Source organism: Pezoporus wallicus, unplaced genomic scaffold, assembly GCF_028554395.1.
Source record: "Pezoporus wallicus isolate ANWC-B61680 ecotype Strahan unplaced genomic scaffold, APGP_CSIRO_Pwel_v1 contig_3568, whole genome shotgun sequence".
Taxonomy (NCBI): domain Eukaryota; kingdom Metazoa; phylum Chordata; class Aves; order Psittaciformes; family Psittacidae; genus Pezoporus; species Pezoporus wallicus.
Window position 1 is genome coordinate 571,172 of NW_026637826.1, and position 17,781 is coordinate 588,952.

Consider the following 17,781-nt stretch of genomic DNA (forward strand, 5'->3'; position numbering starts at 1 on the left):
AATTATATCTGAGAGTACAGGCTTAAAAGGACCTTTGGCACCTGTCAGGAAGCGAGTCTGCTTGGTCACAGAGACTGGTGCAAGTCAGACTCTGCTTCTCCCAGGATTTGGTTCACTTGCTTACCACCAAACCACCCACCTGCACGTTTAAAGAAACTTTAAACTTTAGTGTTTTTAATCCCACACGATTTTCCAGAAGCTTCCTAAAATCTACAGGCATCATTTTAAAAAATAACAGTATCCCCAAACCGAACAGCATGTACTGTAGCTCACATCTGAACTACTTATGTATCCTCCTGCTAGTGAGCACACAGAGCTGTCCCGGCTGCTCTCCTGAACCCCTGACTTACAGCACACACAGGGAAGGTGACGACCACCCCATCCTACAGTCCAGTCTGTGAGCTTGTTTCCTACAGGCACAAGGTACTTGAGGGAACAGAACACGTTGTCAGCCAGCCAGATGGGTGGTTTTTTCTGTAAGCCTGCAAACAAGCTTCAACTTTAACAGCCAACCCCCCTTTGCTGTTTCTCTTTCGATAAAGGAGTTCAGAGAGTGCAACACGATCAACTACGCAAGAGACACCTACAGTTTGCCAAAACCCTTGTGCCCTTTATTTGCTTCTCTACAACTAATACAGGCCCAAGAGGGTTCCCCCTTAAATGACTTTTTTTCGTTTCTCCTGCTTCTTTTTCCTTTTCCTTTTCTAAAACTGGGAATGCCAACCCTCACTTTTGTTTTACCCAAGAACTTCTGACTGAGACGTGTATCAAGTGCTCTCAAACCTCACAGAGCTGAATACAAAGTTGACTCCTTAGTGGCAAACCTTGTACCAAGTATTAACTGTAATTGTTTTGTTGTGTATAAACCCCATTTCTTGATCGTGATTTGCTTCCTTGGGAGCTGGCTTCCTGGGAGGCTTCTATCCTCAACCTGAGAGCCAACAGGAACGCATCCAGCCTCAAATTGATGAAATAAAAAGCTATCGGGACCAAAAAAAGGCGAGGTCTAGCATCAACCTCTCATACAGCACAAAGAACCGCCCGTCCCCACCCACCTTGCAGGACATGAATAAGGAGATAAGGAGAAGCAGAAGGCTAGGGCCTCAGAAACTGAACTGGGTTGGGACCATCCCCTTCCAGCCCCTGACAGCACAGGGAGCCAGCCCTTTCCAGGCCACAAAAACTAGGATAGCGCACAAGTTTAGAAATCCATCAGTGAACAAGGCTTTACTGACAACTTTTCATACAGTTAAAAAATAAAAATACAGAACAACAGCGGACAGTGTCACATATTAAAAACGAATAAAATGGGCTCTATTTAAATGGGATTAAAATTAATTAGGAACTAAAAATCTTACCACTTTGGCTGAGGTGTTTTGAGCCTCCCCCAAAATGATCTGCCTTAAAAACAACTGGGTTTTGTGACACACAAAGAAAACATGGAATTCGAAAAGACAGTGTGGGCTAGGCAGTGTCTTTGACTATAACTATCACCATATGTTCTTCTTCTAACTTTCCCAATGTCCTTAGTGCTGACTGGAGGTACTGCTGAGAGAATTCACAAGGAGGGAACGCGTAAAGCATGCCTGTGCTGTCTCTGCCCTTCGCCCCTCCCACGGGCAGGCTGATAACCCCAGCAGCCTGCTTCTGTTTCAAGTAGGAGACCAGATTCCTGAGAAGCCGTCGCTGCAAGCCAGGCTCTACAACAGGGAAGGTCCCCTCGGCCTCTGCCCCGCCCGGGGCGGACTGGGTGGCCAGGAGCACAGCATAGCCGTTGGGGCTGCCTTGTTTGATACGGCGAGTGACTTCATCCAGCTTGGGCTGGTCAAGCCGAAGTCTCTGAGCGATTTTGAGCTGCGTTAACTTCCCGCCAGACGCATGGTCTTTAAGGAGCCCATTGATGACGCCGAGGTCTCCCTCCAGGATGTGCATAGAGGTGGGGAAGCAGCTGTTTTTTAGCACAAGAAGCCCATTCCAAGCAAGTTGCAGTGTCTGAGCGTATTCCGATAAATTCTTTAGCTTTTTGGTCTCAGATTTTGGCTCCTCATGAGTTTTTGATTCCGATTCACCCGTTCGATGATTGCGCTCGCTGTCCCTTTTTTTAGGCTGGGGAGCATCGGATGGCTCACGATAGGGTTTCTCCTCAGTCGCGTGACGATTGTTCTGAAGGGAGTTACCCTGCTCTTTCTCAGCTCCGGATTCTGTAGTGTGATTCTCCTTGCGAGCCCTGTCTGGGCTGCGGTCTAAAGCTGGCCCACTGGCCTTTGTCCTGCTTCTGTCCTCGTAAGGCGAGTGAGTAGTCCTCCCGCGGTCACTGGAAAGGCTCCGGCGTTTCCGCCTCTCTTCCCATGGTTTGGGCACGCCGCGATCGCTGTCGCTGCCCCAGCGCTCTCCGCTCCGGCTACGCACCGACCGGCTGTAGCTTTCCAAGTTGTTTCTGCGTTCAGCGTTTTTGGCAGGGCTGGCCCAGTCTGCCTCTGCAAAGCTCCTGTCTCTGTCCGAGTACAGGAGATGTGGAGGAGTCCTATCTCGCACCCTCAAGTCTTGCTCTAGGCTTCTGTGTCTGCTGTACCCGTCAGCCAGCAGTTCGTAGTGCACGGGGAGCGGTGCAGGCTGGTACTGCTGTGGGTATCTCGTCTCTTCGGCTTTGGCAAAATCCACACGGAGTCTCCTCTCCGGGCCACCCAAAGGGAAACCCCTCATCTGGGCACACGCAGCCTGGGCAGCATCCAAGCTTTCGTACTGGATATAAGCGAAGCTGTCTCCTTTCACGTAGTCAATAGTCCTGATGCTGCCGAAGCGGTCGAACTCCCTGGCCAGGGCAGCCAGGGAAGTACTCGGACCAAGACCACCCACCCACAGCCTGGTAGTAGGGTTGGCTTTCCCGTAGCCAATTTTGATAGGGTTCCTGCCGACAACGCGGCCCGACATGGCGACTTTGGCCCGATGTGCCATGTCCAAGTTTTGGAACTTGAGGAAAGCATAAGCCCCACCTTGGCCCCGGGCAGGGCGCTTGATCACCACTTCTTCAATGATGCCGTACTTCTCAAAGGCACGTCTCAGCTCCACCTCCGAGACATTGTGGTCCAGGTTGCCAATGAAGAGGTTGCGAGTGGCTCTCTGGTCATCCTCCGGCATCAGGTCTTCCTCAGCCACGATGGGGTAACTGTAAGGGCGTCCGCGCTCGTCGTACAGCCCATAGTAATCCAGGGCCCTCTCCCGCTCCCGGGAGAGCCCGATGGCAGCTGCTTCCAAGGCGAAGGCGGCGGCTGCGGCGTGAGCGTGCCTGGGCCGCGGCTCCCGTAGTAAGGGGCTGGTGACAGGAGAGAGCGATCTCTGCTTGTACTGGTAGGTGCTGTGGATGGGCGGCAGGTACCCCAGCGGCTCCGGGGAGGGCGCGGGGGGCGGCGTGCGGCTCCTCCGACCCCCGCGCAGGTACACCGGCTCCACCTTGAGGGGCCGATCGTAGAGGAGCAGCTGCCGGGCCCGGGCGTGCCGCCGGGCGTCGCGGGCGTCCCCGGGGTGTCGGAAGTTGACGTAGGCGACACGGCCGAGCTCGGGCGTGTGGGAGAGTTTGACACTGATGTCCCCGGCGCCCCCCCCCGCGAAGCGCTGGAAGAGGCGGAACAGGCCGTCCTCCAGCAGCTGGTCGGGCAGGGCCGCGCTCAGCCCGCTCACCAGCAGCGTCTTGTACTCACAGGAGCCGGGCGGCTCCCCGGCCAGGCCCGCCGAGCCCCCCAGCGGCGCCAGCAGCAGCGAGGGCGCGGCGCCCGGCGGCGGCCCGGCCAGCAGCAGCGAGGGGGCCACCACGGCGCCGGGCAGGGCCTTGGCCTTGGGCACGCCGAGCGCGCGGGACGAGGAGGAGGAGGAAGAGGAGGACGAGGGGGCGGCCTGGCTGCTGCCGCCGCGGGCGCCCGAGGCCGAGCCGCTCCCCGCCGGGCGGTGGTTGGAGTCGCCGCTGCCGCCGCCGGCGCGCTCATCGCCGCGGTGGCTGCGGGAGCTGGAGCCGCCTCCGCCGCTGCTACCGCCGCTGCTGGTGGTTGTGGTGCCTCCGCCGCTGCCGCCGCCGGGCGTGGACTTGTCCCGGCTGCTGCGGGAGGCGCCCGAGCTCCGGTGCGGGCCGCGCCGGCTGCTGCTCTCGCGTTCGCGCTCGCGGGGCCGCTTAGCGGCGGCGGCGCGGCCTCCCCCGGCCCCCTGCGGGCTGGAGTCCCGTTCGCTGCCCCGCTTCATGGCGCCGGGGCCCGCGGCTCAGGAGACGCCTCCGGCGGCCGCCGCCATCTTGGACAAAAGGGAACGAAGGCGGCTCCGGCCGCCGCGCCGCGCGGGCTCTACGTCATCGCCCCGCGTCCCGCCGCATGGCGGCGTCAGGGCCGCGAATGGCGCGGTCCGGCGACGTGACGCAAGAGCGCCTCCCGCCTGCGGGCCGGTGGGCCAATCGCCGAGGGCGGCGGCGGGGCGCGCGCAGCCAAGCCCCGCCCCCTGCCGTGTGGAGCGGGTGCGCGCGCGCGCGCGGGCGGGCAGCGCCGCATCCCGGCGGCAGGAATAACGGGGATAACGGGAGCGGGTGCGCGGATGGATGGATGTACGGATGGATGAGTGTAGGGATGTACGCGGACAGTTATCCCGCAATCACAGCACACGCGTCCGCCCGGTAAAGACCGTGGTACTTTAATGAGCGCCCCGTGGTACAGCGCGAGCCGCCTCAGAGGTCCGCGCGGGCGCCCGCGGCCCGCGGCGCGTACTTGGGCATCAGTTCGTGGATCCTGCGGATGAAGTCGGACTTCTCGGCGCAGCCCTTGCACGCCTCGCCCCAGTCCTCCAGGATGCGTCGCAGCTCCTTGACGCGCAGCTTGCGCAGGTCCGCGGTGCTCAGGTCGATCTGCTTGTCTGCGGGGAGAGCAGAGCCGCGCTCAGCGGGGGGCCGTTCGTGTGCGGGCACGGCGAGGAGAGGAGCCCCGCGGCTGCGGCGGAGCGCGGTACGAGAGGAGAGGGGGCAGAAGGCACCGCCGAGTTAGGCTTCTGACAGCAGAGGATGGTTTTAAACACTAAAAGTCATTGTTAGAAGCCAGGAGGTTGGGGTGCAGCTTAGATGTAGGAGTTCCACAACAACCCTGAAAGCCCCTTTATTATCTGAGCAGCAGTATTTCAGTTCTCTCTTAAAAGACAAATAGAAGGTAGCAGAGTGATTTCAGAGGAAAGGCAAACGATGACAACAAAAAGCTTGTTAGGAAGCAACAGGACATTAGTAAGAGAAAAGAGAAGTATAAAGACCCACAATCCAAGGGGTGTCTCCAGGGAACAGAAGGACAGAGGTACAGAAAAGCAGCCAGACGGAGGCATTTCCCAGACTTCTTCATATTAGTCTTTTCAGGAGGAACACACTGGAGCACACAGGAACGTGAGAGGTCAAGGAACGTGCTAAGAAACAGAGTGCTACATACTCTGAGCAGACACCAGAGGTGAGGAAGAGGTGTTTATCGACCCATTGCCACAACCTGGGGTTACAGAGCTCAAACCTCAGCCCCAGGACAAGTCTTACTGCACATACCCTCCAAGATAGGTTACTCCAAATTGTGGCCTGGGCACAGTAGTGCAGATAGGCCTAAGAGTTACTCAGCCCAAGGCAGATCAGAGGCTCTACAGGAGCTAAAAAGGGTTAGTAGCAAAAACCTTACCCGAGCATCTCCATAAAACCCTCGAGGGTGCTCATGGCGGGCAACCCACGTTGTGCAATTACTCAGGGTAGCGATCTTGCTACAGAATTTAGGAATGAGCAGCTTCAGGGTGCTGTTGTACCCCAAATGATCCACACCCCAGAAAAGCACAGGCATTTCCTCTTGTGTTGGCCACTCACCGTATTTTAGTTCACAGATCTGACTGTCTTTCTTCTTTAGCTTCTCGCAGATCTTTTCCACGGGGATGTGATGACTCATGGGCTTTGATACCTCGTTAATGATTTTGGTGGCTGCATCACTTGTGGCCCCAATATAATAGCACTAGAAGGGAGAAAAGAATGAGGTAGGCATGCACAGAAAGATGCTTCTAAAAGGAGGTTTTGGCCCATCTTCTCGCTTGGTTTTACTGTTACCAAACCTTTCCAAGGGACTGTTAAAGACAGGGAAAAGGAAGCCTAACACTGAGTCCAGGGTGCTGAGCAGACTCTTCCCATCACACTGCAGTTAAAGCTGGGCAGGCTGGTCATCTTGTTTCTCAGCTCTTTAAAAAATGGAGTTGGATTCCGAGTAGTTTTCTTTGCTCAAGGAGGAAGACTTTTTGAAGTGCTCCTCTTTGATGGTGTCTCTCTGAAGTTTTCTTCTGAGGAGAGCTCAGGGCCTCTTCCCTGGGACTCTTCATTTGCTGACTGCCCTCTCTCTTTAGTTAGGACAATTTGAGGTTTCCTTTATTTAGTTTTCAGGTAAACAGCCAAAGAACATAAGTATTTTAACAGCTTATATAGCACCCCAAATACAGTTTAAGGCACAAGCAAGCCCTACAGCAAACAAAAACTGTAATCCCCAGCACTTCAGTAACGTGGAGGAAGAAGGTCAGCCAGTTAAGATGTCTGTTGACAGACTGGGGGCTTTGGGGGTGGGGGAGTGGGCTTAAGGTGAAAAGGTTGAACACCTCAAGTACTCTCTTATATAAAAAATACAGGACCAATTGTGCCCACAAAACTAGGAAGAGCTGGTAAACCAAATCATACAAACGCAGAAGCACCAGTTTCCCTGCGTTTGCCAAGTATTCTACAACTTACTCCCTCACGATGCAAGTGTCACTGAACTGTACTACTCACCAGGCGATTCTCTTTGCCTTTTGCTTCTTTGCAGGATTTTAAGAGCTCCTTCTCAATACTGGCAGGTGTGAATTCAACGTCGTTGTCCTTTAGACTCTGGTAGAACCTTCCCAGGAACACGACGCACACTGGAAGGGAAGATGGACGGAGTTACCCACCACTGCAGTAACCTCACAGCAGCTCTTAGAGGGCACTCGCAGGGAAACAGAATAAGGGATTTGGAGAACAGAACTTCTAGAAGCTGCATTAGCAGCCAGTGACTTCACATGTATGTCAGTAAGTCTTTCAAAGCACATGAGAATCAACAGTGTGCCCTGGTATTTTTGGTGGGGTTCCAACCATCTGAGAAACCAGATCCATGGAAGTGTCCAGTGTCTGCATGCTGTCCTGAGTGAGCAGCAGGATCCTGCTGAGGGATACAAGACAAAGGAGTAGAAACTTAATTCTCTCTCTTACTGCCGCTGCTTTGGGCTTCAAAACCAGTTGTGACTGAAAACCAACTCCCTCTACATAATCTCGTTAAGACTCCATGTGTGCTGTTTTTAGCAATACAGTGTCACTGGTTATCAAGTTGGGTCAGTTCTTAAGTTATTTCCAAAAGAAAAACAAATTATGTGATCACACACTTTGTCCACTTGATGTATTTCTTCTCTTAAGTCCCACAAGCTTCTGAATTGGTTTCAGACTGGAACAAGGGAAAGTCTTAAAGATAACAGAACTCCCACAAGCACACCAGCAGTTGAGAGGACAGATCCAAGCTCCTGCCTGTGGGGAGGGCACCTGCAACGCAGTCATCATACTTCCCTTTGGCCGCCGTCACTCTGCACACTTCCAGACTGAGCACAGCACTGTGTGCAGCAGGGAGGAGAGCAGATGCCTATGGTAACCACAACACACAGGATCCGTGTGATGGGGTGACTGAGGGACACTGCGAGTTCATTGAGTGCCAGATTTCGCTTTCTGCTGCTCGCACACTCGCCTGTGAACATTGGCATCACCTGGACTGAGAACTCCATGGCCCCAGTTCCTGCAGAGGGGTCTGTGGGGTCTCACCACATCCAGAAAGAAGTGCCAGGCACCGGCCTACCTCTAAGGGAAAGGCACAAGTTATGTCTTTTATGTGACTCCTTTACCCCACCAGGAAAGGGCTGGCAGATATCATTGTCATTAGCAACCTGCATTCAACTCTGAACACACGCTGTGGCACAGGAGTTGGGCAGCTACAGGAAATCCAGTATGCTCATCATGAGACCAAGTAGAAACTTAACAGTCATTATATTGAATCTAGATTATTGGGCCATTTAGGAAAATACTGTTTTGCACACACCACCATCGTTTACCTCACATCGGTCTGTCCCCAGTCACAGACACACACTGATGTCCACTGTGCACTGTTTGGAAGTGAAAACCTTTGGAAAGAATAAAGATGCTGCAGGCAGCGGTACTGATGGCTACAGGACAGTAGAAACCCGTGTCCAACCTAGTGCCGGGATAGCAGCCGAAAGTTTGATTTCTATGTTCCCTCCCCCTCCGTCTTACTGTTTCTCTCCCTACAAAAAGGAGGGAGGGATGAGTGTTAGTACCACAAGCTCCCAACCAGCAGCCCCATCTCAGGTGTTTTTCTTGCTTCCCCTGGGAAATCTCTCCTGTTCCACCAAGCAAGAGCAGTTTAATTTGCTGTGCAGCTCAACAGCTTCCACCCCAGAGGCTTTCGTATCCAGGTGGCAGGTAAAGCCCAGCTCGATGGAGATGGGCTGAGCACCGCTGCTGGCGTTACACATTCAAGGGAGGACGCCCAGTGCTCCAGCAGCCAGGGGCAAAGCCAAGGTAAACGTAATGCTGTGGTGAGCAATGGAGAGCCGGTGAGTGACCGCACTCGCTGCCCCGTAGCTCGAGCGCTCCGATCGCTGTTTCCCGGCTCGAGAGGCTGGCGGGGAGATGCCCCGCGCCGCCAAAGCCGAGGCGCCGATATCCCCTCCCGACAAGGAGACGACCCGGTGGTCTCCCGCCATTTTTATTAAGGGCAAAACGTCCTCGTGCGCTTCTTCCCGCCTGGCTGTGGGCGCCATCTTGTAGAGGGGCAGATTCTCACACCTGTGGCGGGGTTGTGTTGGGGGGTCAGACGTTGCTCTGGGGCCGAGCCGAGCGGCACGGTGCGGGAGGAGCTCTTTGTCTGCAGGCCGTGTCGGAGTGTGAGGTGAGTGTGAGGGGTGAGGTGTGAGGTGTGAGGTGAGGTGTTGAGGTGAGGTGTGAGGGGTGAGGTGTGAGGTGAGGGTGAGGTGGATGCCCGCCTGCTGCCCTCGAGCAGCGTGGGGTTTGGTGCCTGTGGGAGCTGCAGGCTCCTGTGGGCTGAGGGTGTGTGGTGAGAGGCTGGGTGAGGCGTTCAGCGGGGCCATGAAGAGTGCAGCCATGCTTCTCCTCAGCCTTGGGGTCCACGCTGGTGAAGCCCTTTACTGGTGCCTTGTGGTTATGCTTGTACGCCCTGTGAGTTACAAAGCCGATTTATTTGAGGGGATAGCTGGAAGGTGGGTAGTTACAATAGGAACCCGTGTGCTGCTTGTTACTGGCTTCGTGGGTGGCTGTTCTGCAGAGTCAAGCAAACAAATTCATTTAAATTTATTTTATTTATTTACTTTTTAAGTTCTTGCTAACCCAGTTACTGGCCTGTTGCCTTTCATTCCCACATCCCTTTGAAACTGCAGTCAGTGTGAGGAGCATGCACCTGTATGTCTAACTGTACGCATTTTAGGATGTCGGTTTAGTAAAAGAAGGTAGAGACAAAGTCATATAACCCTGTGCTACAGCTTGGTGAGTTCTTTGGCACAGGAATACTACAGAGGTAGCCCAGCTGCTCCAAGTAAAGCCATGATCTGTGGGGAATTTTCCAGTCTCTAAGCCTGAATTTTCTTGCAGGTCATCAGCTGCCAATTATAAGCCTGATGAGGTGAGAGGCAGGGGAGGAGGAACAGCTGGGTTCAGCCAAGATCACCTCGCAGGTGAGTAGTAATTAGGATGCCGTCTCACCAGTGTGAATAAATAACCTGTGGTTACCGGGCAGAGGGGTGGCTTTTCACCTTTCTAGATCTTGTTATTGCTCAAAATGGGTTTGTTAAGTTTGGTAGTGGTATTGCTGCCTGTGTTTTAAAAATCAGCCCATAATGATTCCCACCATTACTCCATATTGATGTACTTCAGAAGGTTATTGGCTTTTCTGAATTTATGCTGATTGCCCACAGAAGTCACTTCAGTGGTTTATGTTACTTACATTACCCTTGTTTCTTACCAGAATAGTGGCCAAGAGAGCTGTAAGATGAAGTGGCTTATTAATTAGTTGGAAGTAGGGCTTAAACTTCCTCCTTATTGTGAAGCTCCTGAATTCTCCCAATTCTGAATTTAACTATCAAAGGAATGCAGTTACAAAACAGCTATTCAGACAAAGCTGGAATTTTTGACCCTTTTGTAGGACGGGCTGTGTGACAGGATACGAGTGATTTTTATTTGGGTTTGGGGAATGATCCTCTCTGTGTATTTCAGTATAGGATCCCCAGATGACTCTTTGGAAAAACAAAGACTTCTTTTGATTATTTCCCACCCACCCCCTTCTTGTTACTCGTAGTTTATCTTCTAGCCTTCCAGCAGCTAGGAAGGGTTGCCTTCATTTGACCTTTTGCCTCTCTTTTGGTCCCTGGCAAGGAAGGTTTCTAGGGTTCTGTTCATTCTACCATCCTCCAGCCATTGTTTCTCTGGCGCATTAGGGATTTGTCATGTCCAAAACATGGATGATAGACAGTTTGTGCAGGTCCTCAGTGGTGTTGGGACATTCTGACTTTTACCAGTCTAAGTTGGATGGGTGTTGGAAAAGCAAAAAACTGCCTATTTCTGCCCACTCCCCCTTTCTTTTGCTTAAATGTATTCCTTGATTTCTACCTGTATAAGCAGTAAGTGGAAATATTCAGAAGACTGGTTGAGCCCCAGAGTCATGGCTCAGTATACTTTTGGTTGCATGAAGATCCATGGTTCCTAATGTCTGTCTTTCAAGTGTGATTGAGCTGAGGATTTGGTTTGGGATGCAAAAGTCGGTTGCTTTTATTGTTTAAAAACCCCTAGGTTGTGAAGGAAGCTTTAGCTCCTGTTTTACTGCTGTTTTAATGTTTGAGTTACAACTATAGCTGCAGGAGGATATTAATTAATTCCCTCTTCAAAATAAATAGGGATCTTACAAGAACAAGGAGGGAAATGAGGTCATCTTGTATGTGAGAATTTGAGGTAGACAAAACTTGGGTGGAGCTTTACATTATTATTACGAAGATGCAAAGGATGTAGGAGCCAGTGATGAGGGTTTCTAGTCCTGTCCTGAATTGTGCAATTAGGTTGATTAAACAGAAAGTATTGGCTCTCTTTTGAGGAGGTTGCTACTGTTGTGTCCATTATACACCCTGCAGGATACTGTGAGAGACGTAGGTGGTTGTGTTTGTTCCCCATGCTCGTGCAAATGTTTGACTGTGGGTTTGGTCATAGCATTAGCTAAGCCAAATACAAGTGAAGTCCTGGGAAAAAGGAGAGTTGCTGTACCAGTACCTGAAGGGGCTGACAAGGATGCAGGAGAGGGACTCTTCATCAGGGACTGTAGTGATAGGATGTCATGAAACTGAATGTTTAGGATTGCTAAAAGAATAATGGACAGAGTTACTAACAAAAGTAATTTTAATAGAAATTTATAAATATGTGGTTCAACAGAATTCAATGGCAAGGTTTGCTCTGTTATGTACAGGGAGAGATCGTGTCTGAATTGGTGATGATTTAGACAGGCTTGGATTGAGGACTAGCCTTAGATTTGTCTCCAGAAAACCCCTGTCTCCATAGCTCAAAAAAGGGTCGATACTCCCCTTCATGCTTTCATTACAGCTAAATCACTTTGTAGTTGATCACTTGCACTGGAATAAAAATGTAAAAATGTGTGGAAGAAATCCTGTCAGGCCACTCCTGTTGCAGGAATTAAAATGTCCTTATCCTGGGATCACATCTTTGCTGGTGAATAATTTACCATCTCAAAAGAACTCCTGATATGATAAGGGAGTATCCAAGTTTTCTTGTTATCTGTGTGGAGCTTCCCTTAGGCAATTAGAGTTCCTGATACAGCCAGGAAGCACCCATCCATCCAACTCCTGCCATCTGTCCAAAGGCTGGGGCCTAACAGGAATTCTTGTGGAAGCAGAGGGATACAGAAGAGAGAGGGAGGGATGCACCACCACATAGGGCAAGGGGCAATGGGTTCAAACTTAAATAGGAGATTTAGGTTGTATGTAAGGAAGAAATTCTTTACTGTGAGAGTGGTGAGGCACTGGAACAGGCTGCCCAAAGAAGTGTGAATGCCCCATTCCTGGCAGTGTTCAAGGCCAGGTTGGACAGGGCTTGGAGCAACCTGCTGTAGTGTAAGGCATCCCTGCGTGTGTCAAGGGGTTGGAACTGGGTGATCTTAAGACCCTTTCCAACCCAAACCTTCTATGATTTAGAGCTGGAACGTGGCTGAGTGAGGAGTAAACCCCTAACGACTTCTGGTAATAATTTTTGCAGACTTTTGGAATCAGGTGTGATGATACCACAGAGTGCTGTGATTATTGATAAGCAGTCTGCTAGGAATTTAGTGTTACATGTGACTGTATAGAATGTAGACCTGTGACTCCATTTTTCTAGGGCATTGGTGGTTTTACAGTGAAGGCTAGGCATTATTCCGTTGTATCTGGGCATGTGTGAGAGAGAGAAGGGTGGGTGACATAATTAATACCTAAACAGAATATCTGTTTTCAATTCTGCATGCAGAAAAGGGCATGGTTAGGGAGAAGGAACTGCTGGAAGCAGAAGTTGATTCCAGCGTTGAAATGGTTTGCTTCTGTTCCCCGTTGATAAAGCCAAAGTTGGGATTCAGGTTGTTTCTAACTGGGCAGTTGCTATAGCTGAAAATGCTATTAAGAAAATGAAGAGGAACCAGGTAGCTATAAATGTTTGTTTTGTGCTGAGGGCTCCTGCAGTACATCTCCTTGGCGGTCCAGTAAGTACAGAGGGTGGGGCTAATGGGGGAGTTGACTATGCTCAGCTTTTTAAATAGTGGCCTGATAAGAAGAGGTCATAGAATCCCAGAATGGTTTGTGTTGGAAGGGACATTAAAGCTCATCCAGTTCCAGCCCCCTGCCACAGACAGGGGCACCTCCCACTAGACCAGGTTGCTCCAAGCCCCGTGCCATTTGGCCTTGAACACTGCCAGGGATGGGGCTGCCCCAGCTTCTCTGGGAAAAGTGTGCCAGGGCCTTACCAACCTCACAGTGAAGGATTTATTAGTAATATCTAATCTAAATCTACCCTCTTCCAGTTTAAAGTCATTACCCCCTCCTTTGATTACTACACTCTATGATGAAGAGTCCTTCCCCACCTTTCTTGTCTGCCCCTTTAGGTACCAGAAGGCTGTTCGAAGGTCTGTCTGAATCCTTCTCTGGGCTAACCACCCAGCCACTACAGGCTTACAGGGGTATAGTAGCATGTTCAGAGTCAGCTGGAGAGTTCACTTGGCTTGGTAGCTCTGTGGGGGCTGGAGTTGTTAGAGGGTCAAGTTAGGTGAGGGATAGAAGCTGTGTGTTCATGGTGAGGCTGCTCTGTGGACTGGACTTTTGCTGGCTTTGCAGTCTGAGAATGCAAATCAGTGTATTGCTGTCAGAGTGGATGAGGGGTTCAGCTTCAGGGGTTAGACTGTGAGGACAGTGTGTGCTTTTTCAGGGTGGAGGTGAAACCATGTTGTTAGTTTGGTGGAAAAATGCAACACATTATTGCTGTGAACAAATGCTGAATAGAAGCTGGAGTGTAGTGGAACTACTACTATTCCAAATTTTGTTTTGATTTATGTAAGATTGATATTAAGGCCCGTGAGAAGGGAGAAGCAGTATGTGAATTATAATAGTAAGGAGAACGCCTGCAGTTAGGGCCTCTTGGCACTGGCCTAGGTAGTGTGTGTGTATATATCCTTCTGAATATTGGCTGTGTGTCTGTGATTTGTTAAGAGCCTACAAATAGAGACATATTTATGTAGAGGCGTAGGGGGCTGAATCTTCGTTTTATCAGCTTGATAACGATAGCCGACTGAAAGGAGAGCTGTAAGGTAGTGTTTCTTGTAGATTAGGTGCTTAGTGACATGGTTTAGTGGAGGACTTGGCAGTGCTGGGTGAGTAAGCTTGGACTTGATGATCTTAAAGGTCTTTTCCAGCCTGGTTGATTCTATGATTCTGTGGTTCATACTGAGTTGCACAAGTCATAGATTAAAACTGTGATGAAGTATTTTTTTAATTTAGCTAAGGAGAGGTGTTTGAACGTGGTGTTCAGATTTCAGTCTGACCAGTGTCTCCCTGGCTTCAGACATTAGTGGTGCGAGACAGGAGCCCAGGAAGCAGTTGTCCTGCAGCCGGGCTCTGTCGGGCAGCCGGGCTCTGTCCTGCAGCCTACCCTGTTTAATGTGTTTTTTTAAATGACCTGGAGGAGATGAGAAGGTGATTGTTTTTCATAACATTTATAGATGACATGTAATATGTCTCATGTTACATGTTTTTCGTAAGATTTATAGCAGAGAAGACACTACATCGGAGGGCAGGGCTGCCATGCCAAGTTACCTAGACTGGCTGGAAGCATTGGCCAATAGGAACCTCATGATATCCAATCAGGAAGTACACAGAGTCTTTCCCCTACAGCAGACAAAAGCCATAGACCAAGACCAGGGATTGCCTACGTGGGGAGCAGCTCTGTGGGAGGCTCTGGTGTTCCTTGGGTTACTCTAGGCAAAATATCAACATCTTTAAGGCCAGCAGCATCTTGGGCTGTGTCCTGGGTTCAGCAGTAGCAGTCATGTTTTTCCTTTGTGTTAGCTGGTGCAGTGCTGTGTTTTGACTTCCAGCCTGGGAACAGTGTTGGTGAAGCCGATGTTTTCGGTTGTTGCTAAGTGATGTTTACCCTGACCAAGGACTTTGTGAGGCTCATGCTCTGCCAGGGAGGAGGGGACGCTGTGAGGAAGCAGAGATGGGGTGCCTGACCCGGGCTAGCCAGGGAGGTATTCCATACCACAGCACGTCATGCCCGGGGTGGGGGGGTAACTGGGAGTTACCCAGAAGGACAAGGGGTTCTGGGTGGGACTCGTTTCTTGGCCGGTGGTATCGTATTCTCTTCCCTTGTTATTTTTCCTTGTTGTTGTTGTCGTTGGTGGTAGCGGTGGTGATTTGTGTTGTACATTGGTTGCTGGATTGTTCTTGTCTCAACCTGTGGGAGTTGCACTCTTTTGATCCTCCTCCCCGTTCCTCCAGGAGCGGGGAAGGGGAGAGCCCCGGTGGGGGGGGGCGGCAGCCCTCGATTGTTGTCAGCTCGGCACCACTTACTGGGAGTGAGTGAGCAAGTTGCCTGACTGGGTTTAAACCACGACAGGCTGTATGAGCAGGAGCACAGCTAGGGGAAATCATTATATCCTGCTCACCTCTTGTTACACCATATCCACACTACTTGTCTGGGTTTTGGTGCTCCACAATGCCAGGGATACATTGGCAAGTGACAGAAATTCAGTGTAGGGCCATGGAGATGGTTTGGGTTGGAGCACTTCTCCTCTTAGCAGAGGCTGATGGAGCTGGGCTTGTTCAGCCTAGACGATGGAGGGCTTTGCAGGGAGGATGTAACAGATTTGTACTGCCTATGGTGAGGTTTCCATGACACTATGGTGCAAGACAGGAGCACCGTATGAGGCAGTGGCCTCAAACATTGGGGTCAGGCTCAGTAGAAAGAGAAGCTTTGGCTATAATGTGACTCGGACATGGGAAGCTGTTTCCCAAGGTGTGTGTACTGCCGGGGATGGAAGTTTTTCATAATGTCCTGGGCTCAGATGTAACAGTAATTTTTCTCCTTAGTATGTGTCTGGTGCAGTGCTGTGTTTTCAAGTTTAGTCTGGTAACACACCAGTGTTTTAGTTGTTGCTAAATAATGCTTAGTCCGATCAAGGACTTCAGTCTCATGCATTCTGCCGGTGAGGAGGGGCACGGGAAGCCAGGAGGGAGCAGAGACAGGACACCTTACCCAAACTAGCCAAAGAGGTATTCCATACCACAGCACATCATGCCCAGTATATTAACTGGGGGGAGTCACCCTGCAGGGCATATGGCTGCTTGGGTCAGGCTGGGTGTTGGTCAGCAGGTGGTGAGCAGTTGTGTTGTGCATCACTTGTGTTTGTTGTTGTTGGTTTGTTAGTTTTTTTTTTTCCTTTTTTAGCTTTATATTTTCTCCCCGTGTTATTTCCCTTATCATTATTATTGGTGGTAGCAGCAGTAGTTTTGTATTGCATTGTACTTTAGTTACTGGACTGTTAACTCAACCCGTGGGGTTTACAGTCTTTCAGTTCTCTTCCCCATCCCTCCAGGAGCAGGGGGGAGAAAGTGGGGGGATGGTGAGTGAGTGGTAGCATGGTTCTGAGTTACCAGCTGGGCTTGAGTCATGCCATAAACCCATTTGGATAAAACTGTGAGCAACCTGGTATGACTTTGCTTTGAATTGGATGTTCTAGAGATCTCAAGCAGGTTCCCTCCCAGCCTCAGTCAATCTTTCATTCCTTACCCTTCATGTCATGTCCTCAACGTTATGGAAATCACTCGGGTTCCACTGGGCTGTGAAAATACTCCACATTGGGTACAGGGCTGAATCACAGGCACCCTAGCCCGCCCCCATGATATCCTTGACCTCACCTGTCACTTAGTGGTTCAATTTTATTTTAATAAATAAATTAATAATTTATTTAAGTATTTGACTTGCACTGAAAAAGATTCTGGTTTTAACAGAAAGTAGATATTTTTTCTTCACTCTTGTTTAAAACTGAAGGCTTCACGTATCTTTTGTTGTGCCAAATAAAGTTTTCGATTCCTGCGCTTGGATCTGATTTATACAGCTGTTTTTCAGGTGTCAGGGGAACACTTTAGCTAAGCCACACTTTGGTACTTTAGATGCGCTTTGAAGTACTTTGTTACAGTTTTTCTCTTCTCATTATATTATTTGTATGTGGCATGGACTTAATGACAAGGGTGGTCTGGCAGTTTGTGTACACCCTGTGGGCAGCTGTTACTAGATCTTACTGCTAAATGTCTTTTGGGGCAAGTTTTGGGTTTTTTTAATTGGTTCCTCAAGACAGGATGGGAGAGCTTACTTTTTCTGTCTCATGTTCCTTGACATGCTTAATTAGTGGTAACAGAAGAAAATGCACATCTTTGAGGTTACCTGTGTGTGGAAGTCACTGTGGCCTTTAATTCCCAAAAGCTGTGTTTCTGTGTGTATGATTACTATTCTTCCTCACCTATTCTGTTAAAATGATTGGTATTTAAATACCTAAGATTGAGAAATTACATCACTCCCAAAATGTCTTGCTATTGCAATAAAAGAAGTGATGTGTCACTCATCAAGTAACGACCTGTGCATTGACTTACATACAGGAGAGCTAATCGCTGATTCAGCTCATCTCTGAAAGTATTGCTTCGAGGCTGTGTCTCCAGCTGTTCCAGGTGTAAACGTAAATCCACCTGACTGGACAGGCTGGTGGATGTGCCTGGTGCTTGCTTTAAGAAGTTGATATTAAATAGAATAGTATACTGTCAGCTAAGAGAATAATGTGGAAGCTGTTTCCTCACAACGCTTAACAGCCACAAGGCCCTTTTGGCCACCCCCATTTTCCTCACTGACACAAAAATGGGAAGCGATGGCTGTTCCCACATTCCTTGTGAACCTGAGGGTTTAGCCTGAGGATAACCCTAGCTGGAGGACAACAATGAACATACAGCTCTACCGTTTTAATGTCAGGTATTAATCTTTAATTCCACATCACAGCAGTCGAGTGAATGGGTAAGGGAAAGAAACCCAAAACAAATGGTAGATATTTACATCTAAAATTCACACCACTTATTTGTTGGTTCTGGAAACATGCTATCACA

General features: G+C 50.1%; 2 protein-coding genes across 2 annotated transcripts; both read right to left on the reverse strand.

The window, feature by feature from the left end:
- Positions 1 to 1,200: 1,200 nt before the first annotated feature.
- On the reverse strand, positions 1,201 to 4,356 carry RBM15B (RNA binding motif protein 15B). Its single transcript, XM_057407690.1, has one exon. It carries the CDS (start codon positions 4,228 to 4,230, stop codon positions 1,465 to 1,467), a length of 2,766 nt encoding a protein of 921 aa, XP_057263673.1. The 5' UTR covers positions 4,231 to 4,356; the 3' UTR covers positions 1,201 to 1,464.
- Positions 4,357 to 4,647: 291 nt separating this feature from the next.
- On the reverse strand, positions 4,648 to 8,862 carry MANF (mesencephalic astrocyte derived neurotrophic factor). The gene is made up of 4 exons (XM_057407839.1): positions 8,670 to 8,862; positions 6,794 to 6,921; positions 5,855 to 5,996; positions 4,648 to 4,887 (listed from the first exon to the last, which is right to left on the reverse strand). Exons 1-4 carry the CDS (start codon positions 8,860 to 8,862, stop codon positions 4,703 to 4,705), a joined length of 648 nt encoding a protein of 215 aa, XP_057263822.1. The 3' UTR covers positions 4,648 to 4,702.
- Positions 8,863 to 17,781: the final 8,919 nt, after the last annotated feature.

Coding starts and splice junctions, on each gene's coding strand:
- MANF (XM_057407839.1), bottom strand. CDS start 8,862: ATGGCGCCCACAGCCAGGCGGGAAGAAGCGCACGAGGACGTTTTGCCC. Junction 5,997..6,793: donor AAGGCAAAGAGAATCGCCTG/GTGAGTAGTACA, acceptor TCTCCCTTCTAG/TGCTATTATATTGGGGCCAC. Junction 4,888..5,854: donor GATCTGTGAACTAAAATACG/GTGAGTGGCCAA, acceptor CTCTCCCCGCAG/ACAAGCAGATCGACCTGAGC.
- RBM15B (XM_057407690.1), bottom strand. CDS start 4,230: ATGAAGCGGGGCAGCGAACGGGACTCCAGCCCGCAGGGGGCCGGGGGA.